The following is a 13,165-nucleotide window of genomic DNA, read 5'->3' on the forward strand; positions in this document are numbered from 1 at the left end:
CACTCTGCTATGACAAAAATGAGAATGCCTCAGGAAACATGACAAATGCAGCATTGAGAGTGGTGGTCCTTTGGCGGAGGGCTAACTGGCTGCATCACAGAGAGTCCAGAGGACGGACTGAGCTCGTGCGTTTCCTTCTCCAGCTGGGCGTGAGCAAGTTTTGGGGAATCTGGTGGAAAGCAGGCCTGGTGAAATGGAAGACAGAGCATTTCTGGGGGCACTTCTTGCATGTTCTGTCCCAGCACATCCGTCCAAATACGTTTGTCCTGAGCCACAGGCCATGTCAGCCCTCTGAGTGACAGAGGCCAGAGGCTCGCAGGCCTTGTCCCCAGAGGACTCGGTGCCACAGGCAGTTCAAGACAAGAGGTCAGCAGGCCCCCATGCCATGCCCAGGACACCCGTGAGACAGAGGCATTCTAGTGCTCCTCAGGGCCAGGGAGTTCAGAACTGGAACATCGGGAGAGGGGACAGACAGGGTGACACTACAGCTGGGCCCCAGAAGGTGGACTCGGGCTGTGGAGCTGGGAGTGGGGCGGCTAGGGCAGTCACCCCAGGGCTGAGAACAGGGAGTGGCCTTGAGGGCGTTTGGCTGGAGCTGGGCATCAGAGGAAGAGTGTGGCGGGAGCAGATGCTGGGGAGCTGGGCAGGCCCCAGGGTGTGGGGCGGAAATGATGTGTCTCTTAGTGGGAGCCCGGGCGTCCCTCTCCTGACGTGTGGGGAGGTCAAGGAAGGCATGGGGCTACCTGTCATTGTCCACTTGCAAGCACCTACATTCACCCACACTCATGCCCACCGTGCACACCCACACAAGCGCCATTATATGGACACGTCTACTCCCCCCGATGTGCAGAGACACTGCCCACACGTGTCTACCCGTCCTGTGGCAGCTCCGTCTCTGTGCCCCTCGTCTCCACCCCCAAGGGAAAGAAGGGCCTGTAAGGAGGGGTGGGCGGGGTGTGGGGCTGGGGGACATCAGGCCCAGGTCTCACACTCAAGAAAGGCCATATATTAGATATTTGACTATTTCCAAGAGAAACTTTGATGCAGGCACAGAAATACAGCCTCAGAACCGAAAGATGCTCGTCACCCATCTTTATGATTGAAGAACATCATTGTACCAGGACTTATATTCTCTATAACTCCAGTAATTAAACAATGATGTTTTACCATATTTTTGTGTTAAAGCTATTCATTGATTCCATGTAAACATTCGACACAAACCATTTTATTTAATATACTGGGAGCTTCAACCAGTGGGAAGGGCCCAGGCGTCTCGAGGCCTCCTAAAGGCTCTGCTCTGGCCAGCGTGAGAAGGCCGTGGAGTGGAATCTTCACCACTTCTAGACTCTTCCTCACTTCACTCCATTCCCATTCCATGTGCGGCCCCGAGAGTCTAGAGAGAGGATGAAATGCAGAGGAAACGGAAACTCTGTCCTCCTTTGGGGTCAGTGGGGGCTGAGTCCAGTCCTGCAGCCCAAGCCCGGGACAGGGGCTGCGATGCACAATACTCAAGAAAGCCAGCAAAGCAGGCAGAGCCGGCCATGCCCAACAAGGACCCGGGTTCTTCAGTGGCCAGGAGCCCTCGCCCAGTATGCCTGGATGTCGTCACTTGAGTACATGTCACCAAGGAGTAAAAACAGGGATGTTGCCAATGCCAAAGCAAGAGCACATTTATTCCAACAAATTCGAATCCAGGCCCTTTCTCCCAGGCAGGCCTGGTGGGAGGGACGCCCACGGCGGGTTGTGCTGGAGAGTTGGCTATGCAGAGTAACTGCAGAGACACGGGCTGCAGGCTGCCCACCCCTCAGGGTAAAGTGTGCCGCCCCTCCCAACCACCTCACAGTCTGAGTCCACGGGCGGTGAGGGGCCCCGCGTGACCCAGTGGCCACACGAGCACTGTGCCAACGGGTCAAAGCACTGCCGGCGACCATGTGCACTGCAGCCTGCAGGCTTCCATCCTCTGCTCTCTCCATCCTGCCGTTGGTTTGGGGGGTAGTTTTTCAGTGATCCAGGGGTGATCTTAAAAAACATCTGGCCACTGAATCAGCACAGGTACCCAGCAGTCAGAAGGTGCCCTGGGTGTGACAGGCAGCCCGGCCACACTGGTGGGTGCCGGCCGGGTCTCATTCCAGCTTGCCCCACAGTCCTCACCTCGCAGCATCTAATTGTTCTTCAGCTGCAAGCTGACCTGCTGAGCTGCGATGGGGCCCTTGGGAAGGTCCTGGGCTTTGGTGATGGGCAGACCGATGGAGACCTCTGGGTTGGAATCTTGTCTTTGACCCGTGCACCGACCTGCCCAAGTTTTGGTTTCTGCATGTGTAAATTAGGGGTCACAGCGCCATCTCACTGGGTTGTGGGGATCAGTGAACTGATGGGTGTAGAGCACTGTCCCCTCCTTTCCCCCGCACTCCCTGAGGTCATTGGAATCAGCCTTGTCCTTCTCGTCGCTTTTAATTTCCATCAATCTGTGAGTCACCACCTATCTGTCTATACTCCTCTGGCTCATGTCTGCTCAGTTTTCTGCTGACTCTGGGTTAGTTTTTCTCTTGTCCCCTTTGCATCATCTCCCCTTCTACCCCAACAACCCTCTAGGCTCTCCTCTTCTCCCCAAAGGCCGCCGCCCCTTGCCATCACTTTCCCCTGCAGTTAAACCCCTTGGGGTGAGTTTGAGATGGGCCATGAGAGGCAGAGCAGGACTTGACCTTGAGGACGTGGTGGCTCCCTTTCCTTTCCGGGCTGGCATGCAGAGGGACTAGTCCCTGTTGTGCCCAGGGGGACATAGGACCTGTCATTAGGACCCTCCCTCCACCCTGCTTCCCCCACCCGTGGGCCGGCACTACCTGCACCCACACTCTGCCACGCTCATCCCTTCGTAGTGGTACTTGAGGGTGGGGACCCCCATGTCATCCTTGTAGAGGATGGAGATGGGGCTCAGTTTGGTGGGCACGCAGCAGGCCTTGCCCACCTTCATGGGGAACTTGAGATGCACCAGGGTCTGCACAATGGCATGTTTCGTTGGCGTCACGTCATCAGCCAGGGGGAAGAAGCAGCCGCCTTTGCATTCATAGGCATCGTACTCCTTGGGTGCAATGATCCAGCTGTCCCAGCCGATGTCCTCGAAGTTCACCCGAAGGGAGGTCTTCTGACAGTGGTTGCCGGCCCCAGCGCTCCTCTTCCGTCTGGCTAAAGACAACCCCGCAGCCATGGAGCCTTCCACATCCTCCTCGTCCTTGTTCTCATCCGCCTCTGCCAGACCGTCCTTGGACAACTTCCTGAGCACACTCTCCTGCTCATGGCCGATCATCTCCCTGAGCTCCAGCCTGGTCTCCTTGGTCCCGTTGCTGCGGTCATTGGAGAAGACGACGAAGAAGGGCAGGTTTTTGGAGCCCGGGGGGACACTGATATCCAGCCTGTCACAGCCCTTCCTGTGGCTCTCCACGGTCACTTCCAGTTTATTTTTGCTTTTGGTGGAGTCTGCCCTGACCCACCGCTTCACGGCGCTGGAGACTTCAAAGGTCTCCCAGCCCTCGTCCCGAATGTCCTGGGACACCAGAAAGGTCTTGGTCCCCATGGAGGCGTCCCAGGCGTCTGCTCCATCCAGAACATCGTAAATGACCATGTTGCCTTTCAGCTCGTGAGAGGAGTCCACGTGACTTTGACAGGAGATATGCAGCCGCAGCTCGGCCCTTGTGATCTGCTCATGCCTGGGGATGGAGATGTTAAAGAACAAGATGTGCTTCTGGAAGGAGAGGTCTTCTGTGGCCATTACAGAGACGGCATCTGAAATGCAAATACACGGTGATGGGCATCTGCTGGGAAGATCTGTTTTCACGACACCAAAGCTAAGGCTCATGGCTTGGATGAAAGGGCATCCTGGATGACATTGCCTGTCCCTATCAAATCTTTTTTGGTTACACTTAAGCCCTTAGCATAGAAGAGAATTTTAAAAGGTACATTTAGCATCTTCCAAAGACAAACAGAGGTAGAGATGCCTTGCCTTGGAATTGACAGGTCCAACTGTTTATTGAGCAGCTACTGTATGCCCAGAATGGCACCAGGAGCTGTGCATACTAGATTTCACTTGCCTCTCCACACTGACCCTGGGAAGATCTAATTATTATTCCACTTTGACAGACGTGGAGGCTGGGGTTTAGGGTGTTTAGCTGCCAAAGTGCACACATCCTGTAAAGATCCTCACTTAATTAAAAAAAAAAAGGATCAAATAAACAAAACAGCAAAGCACACTGTCAGCCTCAGAGTGCAGATCCTGAGGGTGTGATTTTAAAGGAGAGATCTTGGGGGGGGATGGTGAAATTCCAACACGAGGACAATTAAAAATCTCAGCATCTAGAGAGTGTAGAAATCATTCAGATTTGTAACTTGCGAGCAAAGTGAAAGTGGATGACTTTTTTTAATGTTTGAGGGAAAAAATGCTTTAGCCTCAACTGCTTTGTCATGTTAGGTAAAAACAAAGCTTGCCTTTTAGCCACATGATTGTCTCACTTGCCCACTTCTCCTGGCTGACACACGGCCATTAGCACGTCTCTGTCACACAGGGCTCGATCACAAAGAGAGAAGAGAAGCTGCATTTTTTGAGCACCTACTCTGCGCCAACACGAGAGGAGACTGTGTGCTGTTGTGAAACCCGGCAGCGTGTAACAGACTGAAGTGTCGATGCTGACTCGGCCCCTTCCTAACCTTGTTACCTTTAGAAGACCTGAGTCCCTCTTTGCCTCAGTTTCCTCATCTGTAGAATGGGGCTCATCCCACCTTCCTCCCAGGGTCCATGTGAGGCTTCCACAGGATGACGCATGAAATGCACCCCACACGGTCCCTGGCTCACAGCTGATGCTCAGTCTACATTTCTGGGTCCTCGCCAGGCCCTCCTCCCCATCTGTGCATGCCGCCCCCTCAAGAGCACGTGGCCTTTCACACAGCTCTCTGTGGCCCCCCCACCCAGTGTGGACGGGCCATTCTAACTCCTACAGAACGAGCTGAGCTGCCACGGCATATGTGAAAGGTGAGTGGGGTCTGTGAGCACTGCATTAATGACCCACCGTGCTCTTAAGGTGGCATGCCTTGAAAATGGCGGTGGGACCACATCGGACATCTAGAAAACAAGTGCCCTGCCTCCCTGAGCTGTACCGGGACCACCTGGAAGGAAAGCATAATTGACCCCCATAGGGGTGCTGGCCACAGGTGGAGCACTTGTTTCCAGGACACTGACAATGCTGGGGCGGGGGGAGGTGGGGGTGCACCGAGATGGCTCCAGACGCTAGACTCCCAGACTATGGGATTTGGTGATTAGGTCCAGCCTGCACCTAACGCAGGGATTACAGACAGGTCCTGTGGGCATGATGAGCTGCTGATAGTATCTAGGTGACCTGCAGACTGCATTTTTTAAAACATTAAGCCTATGTTTTAAGAATCAGGCAAGTTCCCATAAAATCCAGATTTTTCTTCTTCTTTTGGGCATCATGACCATCGCATCTTTTAGTCTGGGCATATCCTCTGCGGGCAGGGCAGGTGTGGCCTGCCGTGACACTGAGTAGGGCCCGCTAGGAGTTGGCAGGGCTCCAGCTCAGGAGGGGAGAAGCCCTGTGCTCCGGCTGTTTCGAGGGAGACCGCAGCAGCAAGAGAAGACCGGACTGTGCAGACGGGTAAGCCTGGGTCGGAATCCAGCCGCTTAACCAATATGCGACCCTGGCAAGTGCCCCAGGCATTGGGCTTCCCTGCCCGCCATCCTTTCCCCCGCGTCGTGTGACTCAGTGGACCTAAGACCTAAGCCGACGTTTGTTACCTCCTGGTCCTCGTAAGTCAGGGAAATTATTTTATGTTTAGAAAATCACTAAGCTGTCCGCCAATGTTTCTCTCTCTCAGAGGAATTTATCTGAATTTTAGACACCTTTCAATGAGTGAGAAATAGACATTCTTTCAAAGTTTAGAAATATCCCAGATGGTTGGCGGCTAAATAAGTTGTCTGTTTCTAGGCAGGAAGGGAACGGGGGGGGGGGGGAGGGGGGGGAAGGGAAGGGATGGAAGAAACCGAGCTGGCATTCCCACACAACTACTGGGTTAAATGTGGCACCGGGCCCAGGGAAAGAGAATCTTCTAGAATAAAGCTGTCCAGTAGAACCCTCTGGGATGATGGAAATGTTCTATAATCTGCACTGCCCTAGAGGGTAGCCATTAGCCACACATGACTGTTGAGCACTGGAATCCAAGCTAGTGAAACGGAAGAGCCAAGTTATTAAGTATATTTCATGGAAACTTAAAGAGCCTCATGTGTCCAGTGGCCACCATATTGAGCAGCCCAGTTGTGGACCACTGAGCACCCCCCCACCCGGGGTGCCGACTCTACCTTCCACGCTGAAGCTGCGCACGATGTTGGACGTGGGGGTGGACGACTTGTCGGTGGTGTATCTGTTGTACAGGTCGATCATGTACTGGGGTGGCTCAGCTCGCGTTTTGTCCTGGGAGGGGACCCCGCTCAGGTTGAGGCTGCGCAGGAAATCCACCTTCATGTTCTCCAGGAACATCCTCAGGTCGAAGGTGCCCGCCTCCTGCTCACCTCCAGGCCCCCCTCGTGGGAGGTGGGCATCTCCCCCGCCTGCTGCTCGCCCCCGGCTCTCCAGCGGCTTCCCCTGAGCGGAGCAGGCCAGCAGGGCGAGCAAGGCCACCCGTAGCGCCCCGCGGCACATCTTGGGACCCGCTCTCACCCTGGACAGGGGACTGCGGGTGCCGGGCGTGTTAGCGGGCGCGGGGAGGAGCCGGGGAGGCGCGGGCCTGCATCGTCCTGCCCCCGACTCTGCACGGAGCCCCCGGCCGGCAGGCTCACAGGCTCTCCAGTGCAGCCCTGGAGCGTCCTCCACTTGGGCTTATCTGGTCCTGATGCCACGCGCCGACCTCTTATCTAGGGGACTCTCAGTTAATGAAGGCTCTGTAAACATCTGACAAACACACAGGGCTTGTGGGAAGGACACGGCCTGCTCCAAAGAACCCGAATTTCGCTGTGGGGTTATCGCCCCCTAATTAGGATCCACTCTCATTTCCTTGCCAGCTCTGGTCAGAAGAATCTCGAGACAGGGTGACAAATGCTCCATCTCCGGGGCGGCGAAATGAAGAATCCAGGAAACAAACAAGACCACAGAGTCCTCCAAATATAGACACGAGGACACAAAACTCCCAGAAGACGCAGGCACCTCTGCAGCAGGGTGGGAGAGGGGGTGGGGACCCTCACAGCGGCAGTGAGAGGCTTGCCCTCTGTGGAGGTGGACCCTGTGTGTGCCTCATGTACTCCTGCCTCGGTTTCTCATCTGTCCAGCGAGTTCCCGAGCATTAGAGATCGTGGGTGAATGTGGCACCTATAATTTAGCGAGGCGATGAAGACTTCAGAGTCGGATGAGTTGAGGGTTCAAACCCCAGCCGCCTCACTTGTCCCTCCTAAGCGTGACCAGAGCAAATTGCTTCCCGTCTTTGAGCCTCCAGTTTACAAGGGAGTTATAAGGATTTAAGACAATTATGATTGTGTGCTAAACATCATGGCGGTAACTGCAAGCCCTGGTCAGTCCAGTGGCTGCATTAGGGCTGTCACTTCTCTGTCCTGGGTCTGGCTGAGCCTTGTGCCACCCCAGCCTGCTCTCTAGGAATTACACACACACACTGAGAGCTGCTGGCCGCAGGACCCCAGAGGAGCTCTGTCCTGGTCCTGGGGGGCTGGTTCTTGCTCAAGTCAGCTGGGCGGCTGACTGGGCCACGCTGGTCAGCTAGGATAGAGGACGGAGGGGAGGGAAGCTCTGAGGCCAGTGCATGCCCAGGGGGTGTCCTCTGGCCTGAGGAAGCTGACAAGCAGTGAGCAGTCCAGAAGCGGCCCGTGAGGCCACTGCAAGGGGTCTGTGTTATTTCAAGAGCATCATGTCCACACTTAGACCCTGTCCATTTTCATCATGTGTGAGTTTGACCAAGACAAAGAATGAGCGTAGTTAAAAATATTCTGAGGGTCTACTCAGAGGAGGATTTGAACAGGAAAGGTTTCCACGCTGGCGAGGCTCCTGGGCGGGGTTGGGGTGGGGGTGGGTAGGGAGCTGAGCAGGTTCAGAAAGCTGCAGGAGGGGCCATGGCAGGCTGAGGTCACAGATCCCAAAGTGTGCCCAGTTTTGTCCTCAGCCCTAGTGGGGGCAGGATGAAACCAGGAGGCCCGAAGAGTGGCCGGGCCCAGACAGAACTTACTGTCCCCGGCCTTTGGGGACGCTGCCAGGAGAGGATGGGTGGGAACGGCGCAACTTCAGAAGGGCTTTTTGGAGAGGGCGCAGGAAGCATGCGGGGCATTGAGCCAGCTCAGTGCAAGAACTCCCAGGGACAGGGAAACATGTGCAGGCGCAGAGCCCCGGAAATGGAGCTGCAACTGTGCAACTGCGTAGTGGGGCAGGCTGGGAGGGGCTGGAGAGCAAGGCGGCCTCCTCCCCTGTGTGCATCCCTGTAGGCAGCCCAGGAGGCTGTCATAGTCAAGAGGTGGAGCCAAGAGACGTGTTGGGGGGTCCTGAATGTGCTCAGGGAAGCTCAAGAGGCTGCTACCTGATGTTTTCTTAAAAACATGACAGATTTCTTTTTCTGATTATAACAGTAGTATATAGCGCAGATAATTTGAGAAATGCAAATCATCATAGAGAAGGAAATAAAAATAACCTACAACCTCACCATCCAGCGATGCTGACAGTGAACATTTTGAGATTCTGTACATAGCTCCACAATTCTCAAATTAAAATCCTTGTGGGTTTTGAGATTCAGAAAGCTGCAGAGTTTGGAACTTTGGTGTAATATACTCAGTGGAGCTGGGGACAACACCCCATAGCCAAACACATTATTTCTGCAGAGAAACAAGTAGAAACACAAATATCCATTCAGGTAAAGCTTGGCTGTGAAAGGAGTTAACAGGAACTTCAGCTTTTCTGATAGTTTTGGGTTTGGGTATCTCAGAAAGGGACTGTGGACCTATTTACATAGGGGGGTCACCACATCGGGGCGTGGGGGCTGCATGTGAACACCGCCTGGAGGCGCTAGTCACCCAGACCGTAATGTGGATGGTGCCCCAGAGCTGTGCACGGCAACGTACCTGTGTATTTCTGGAATTACGTGCCCAAGAAACGCAGAGTATCAGTATGTCCCATGTCCTTTCCTGTTTTAAGCAGTTGCATGAGGCCTCCTGACCCATTTTATTGGGAAGTCTAGTTTTCCCTCTCAGGCATCTCTTCCTGAGTTGTCTGAGTGCCCCGCAGGTTTATTTAGTCCAAAGGAGACAGAGGTGGGGTGGTATCATGTCCGGTTTGTAATTCTGGAAGAGGGGAGGAAGAAAGGGGTCATAGCAGGGCCCACCTACTGTTGCTACTCAGTGACATGCAGCTTTGCTGCTGGGATGCCCCTGCTGGTCCAGGTTTCTGCCCAGGTCTCCGTAAGGTCTGCCTTTGGGCACCAAGATAACAGCTTTCTTAGGCATACTGCCAGGCTTACCCGTTCTCCAGAAGGCACATCTCTGTGGCAGGTGCCTGGGTCGAGAGAAGAGGCCAGCTGTGGTCACGCTCTGATCCCATTCTGCCCTCTCTCACAAATCTCTAGGTTCTTACGCGGAGCCTGGATCACCAGCCCAGACTCCCCACTTCCTCAAGGTTGTGTGATTTCAGAGACCTTCTTAGCTTGCTGTACAAATGGGCCTTGGTCCATGTAGACAGATCCCCTCATGTCTTGGTCATAGGGAACAGGGTTTGGATCTTGTTCTGTCTTTCCCAGAAGGTGTGGGGTCCTCATGCAAAAGGACTCCCTCCCTCTCCTGCCACCAGCTTTCCATTGCTGGGGTCTTGGGAAGGGCTGCCTTAACTGAGCCACAAAAGATCCTCTCATCCTTCCTCTCCTCTCCCAATAGTGTGCCGTATCACCCAGCAATTCCACTTCTGCATATATACCCAAAAGAATTGAAATCAGGGTCTCAAAGACATATCTGTACACCCATGTTCACAGCAGCATTATTCACAATAGCCAAAGGGTAGAAACAACCCCAGGGTCCATTAAGGGATGACTGGATGAACAAAATGTGGCACATACAGACAGTGGAATATTATTCAGCCTTAAAAAGGAAGGAAATTATGACATGTGCCACAACATGGATGACCCTTAAAGACATTATGCGAAATGCAATAAGCCAGTCACAAAAGGACAAATATTGTATGATTCCACTGCTATGAGGTCCCTAGAATAGTCAAATGCCCAGAGACAGAGTAGAATGGTGGTCCAGGGGCTGGGAAGGGATGGGGAGTTAGTGTTTAGCGGGTACAGAGCTCCAGTTTTGCAAGATGAAAAGAGTTCTAGAGATGGAATGTGGTTCTAGAGATGGAATTCTACAATGTAAATGTACTGAATGCCACTGAATGGAACACTTAAAAAATGGTAAATTTTGGGGCTGGCCTGGTGGCATAGTGGTTAAGTTCATGTGCTCTGCTTTGGTGGCCCAGGATGGGCTGGTTCTGATCCCTGGTGTGGACCTACACAACGCTCATCAAGTCATGCTGTGGTGGCATCTCACATGCAAAAACCAAAAAGAGGAAGATTGGCAACAAACGTTAGCTCAGGGCCAATTTTCCTCACACACAAAAAAGGGAAATTTTGCTATGTATATTTTACCATAATTTTAAAAAATTCAAAAGCGTATCTTTTAGAGTTCCTTTTGCCGCAAGTTGCAGAAAGGGAGAATCCAAACACACTTAAGCAAAGTGGATTCTGGCTAATGAGAGCTGAAAAGTTCAGCCAAGGTTTGGCTTTAGCACAGGCTGGTCCAGAGCACAGGCAGAGTTGTAGTGATGTTTCCTCCACACTCAGAGCTGCCCTCCGCTGTGTGCTCTTTGCGCTCCATCTCTGTGTCTTGGCCAGATGGCCATAGGAGGTCTGCATCCTGTCCACATCCAGTGAGAGAGGAGCAAAAGCCTTTTTTCCAGGAAGTCCTGGTTGCACTCAAGCTCTCTCCTTGGTCCTGATTGGGTCATCTGCCCATGCACCAGCCAATCGCTGTGGCCGGGAAAGGCAATGCCTTGATTGGCTTAGGTGGGGCTGATGTCCTTGGCAGCAAGGAATGAGAGTCAGATTGGGATGATTTCCCAGAGGAGTCTAGATCTGGTCACCAGAAGGAGATGCCCCTAAGGGTTTTGTAAGTATCTTCCTGTGCCATAAAAAATTTTTCACAGACTTCATTTTTAACATTTTCCTTCTTCTCCCCCAAATCCCCCCAGTGCATAGTAATATATTTTAGCTGTGGGTCCTTCTAGTTGTGGCATGTGGGATGCCGCCTCAGCATGGCCTGATGAGCAGTGCCATGTCTGCGCCCAGGATCCAAACCGGCAAAACCCTAGGCCACCAAAGCAGAGCACGGCAAACTTAACCACTCGGCCATGGGGCCGGCCCCCTATACTTCATTTTTAACGACTGAACAATATCCAACCGTATGGACATATCCTAACGTATTCAACATTCTCCAATTGTAGGACAGTTAGACTACTTATTAAGATAACGTTGCAAGGCACATTACTATAGTCTATATCTTATATTTCTTTCTTAAGATGGGTCCTGAGAAGTGGCATATCTAAGTCAAAGTATATGTACATATTTTCAAAGCTCTTGTTGCTTTCCAGAACTGCTCTTTTAGGGTTTACTCCATGAGCAGAGCCATCTGTCTTACCACCCCCTCACCAGTAGTTCTTTTTAGTCTTCAGTAATTTGATGAACAAAAAAATGTTAATTTGCTTTGCTAGCTGAGCTGGACTATATTTTCCCCATGTTTTGGTGAGCCAGACCACAGTGTCTGGGCTTCAGCCTTTTAGAAGCTATGGTACTAGCTGCCTCTCACCTGCGCTCGTCCGGGGCCGTGCTCAGGAATCATATTTGGTACCACGCTGTGTGTCCAGGGAGAGGGCCAGGGGGATCCATGGATGCCCAGGTGCTCCTCAGGAGCACTGAACGGCTTTAGCACAGAGCCTGGCGCATGGTAAGGGCCCAACAATGTTCGTTGTTGTTCTTGTCAGTGTGATGTCGATCTTTCTATCCCTGTCTTCACCCCCCTGGGGCAGCTCTGCCCTTCCTTTCTGCAGCGCCCTGCTTTTGTTGGGTTCTTGGTTGCGGATGTCTCATGCCCCTCCCTGGGCCCATCTGCTCGCCTTTCAGTGCCTCCTTGGGGCTCCCCTCTGCCATGCAGCCTCTGTGTTCTGAGCAATGGCACCCTATTGGATTCACCTTAGAGCCACAACAAAGGGCCCTGGCACTGTTGTTTTCTGTTGGCTTGACTGTGCGCATCCTTCCCATGATTCGACATTCCCCATGAGCTGGCCCTGCGTTCACAGTGGATCTGAGGTCCCGCATGGGCAGGCCTCTGTGCTCATCTCCGCATATGTCCTTGAACACCCTGGGGTGCTCTGCCCGGTGTGTTGGTCAGCCTGCTCCGCCCCCCACGGCTGCCGGCTCACCCTTGTCCCCCTGTCTATACTCAATGCCCAGACAGTTTGGCAGTACTATGCCGTGATTTTTAACGAAAGCCTCTGTAGCATCCTCTCCCAGGACTTGTGAATTACAGAAACGGAGTTATCACATGCCATTGTTCAGGGAGAAGTACTATTTAATGAACAAGAGAAGCAGATCTGACTCATCCATTTATTTCAAGGATCACAGAAGCTCATCCTTCCAGCAGCCATTGACTTCAGCCTTCATTTACGGAGGTGGGACGGGATCTGCCTGAACTTCTGTGGTATGGCTGCCTCTAGGGGGTCAGGAACACCCCCTAGAGACACACGTCTCTCTGTGAGCTTCTCAAGCTCCACACTCACCCACACATTGCTCAGAGGAATGAAAACTGGACCTGCCTTGAGGCTGTCAGGAGAGGGCACGAGCCGGGCAGAGCAGGGGTGGGTCACTTCCCAGCTCCGGGCCTGGCCTCCTGGCATCCTGCTTCCATTTGGTTCATAGTAAGCGTTCAGCCCATGTGAACTCCCTGACTCAGGACTGCGCCCGGCTGGTCAGCACATTTATTAGACTAGTGCTTCTTAAAGTGTGGTCCCTGGACCAGCAGCAGCAGCAGCACCCGGGAACTGGTGGGGAATGCGAAGTCTTGGCCTGAGTCAGAAACTCCAGGGGC

At 53.2% G+C, this 13,165-nt stretch overlaps 1 protein-coding gene across 1 annotated transcript; it reads right to left on the reverse strand.

The window, feature by feature from the left end:
• Window positions 1-1,219: 1,219 nt before the first annotated feature.
• Window positions 1,220-6,861, reverse strand: GDF2 (growth differentiation factor 2). The gene is made up of 2 exons (XM_046654764.1): window positions 6,362-6,861; window positions 1,220-3,780 (listed from the first exon to the last, which is right to left on the reverse strand). The coding sequence occupies exons 1-2, from the start codon at window positions 6,699-6,701 to the stop codon at window positions 2,837-2,839; spliced, it is 1,284 nt and encodes a 427-aa protein (XP_046510720.1). The 5' UTR covers window positions 6,702-6,861; the 3' UTR covers window positions 1,220-2,836.
• Window positions 6,862-13,165: the final 6,304 nt, after the last annotated feature.

The sequence above is a fragment of the Equus quagga genome, chromosome 2, assembly GCF_021613505.1.
Source record: "Equus quagga isolate Etosha38 chromosome 2, UCLA_HA_Equagga_1.0, whole genome shotgun sequence".
Classification (NCBI taxonomy): Eukaryota; Metazoa; Chordata; class Mammalia; order Perissodactyla; family Equidae; genus Equus; species Equus quagga.

Excerpts from the sequence above, each read along its gene's own strand:
- GDF2 (XM_046654764.1), bottom strand. The coding sequence starts at position 6,701 with ATGTGCCGCGGGGCGCTACGGGTGGCCTTGCTCGCCCTGCTGGCCTGC. Across the intron at positions 3,781-6,361 it reads GCGCAGCTTCAGCGTGGAAG|ATGCCGTCTCTGTAATGGCC; the intron begins GTAGAGTCGGCA and ends TTTGCATTTCAG.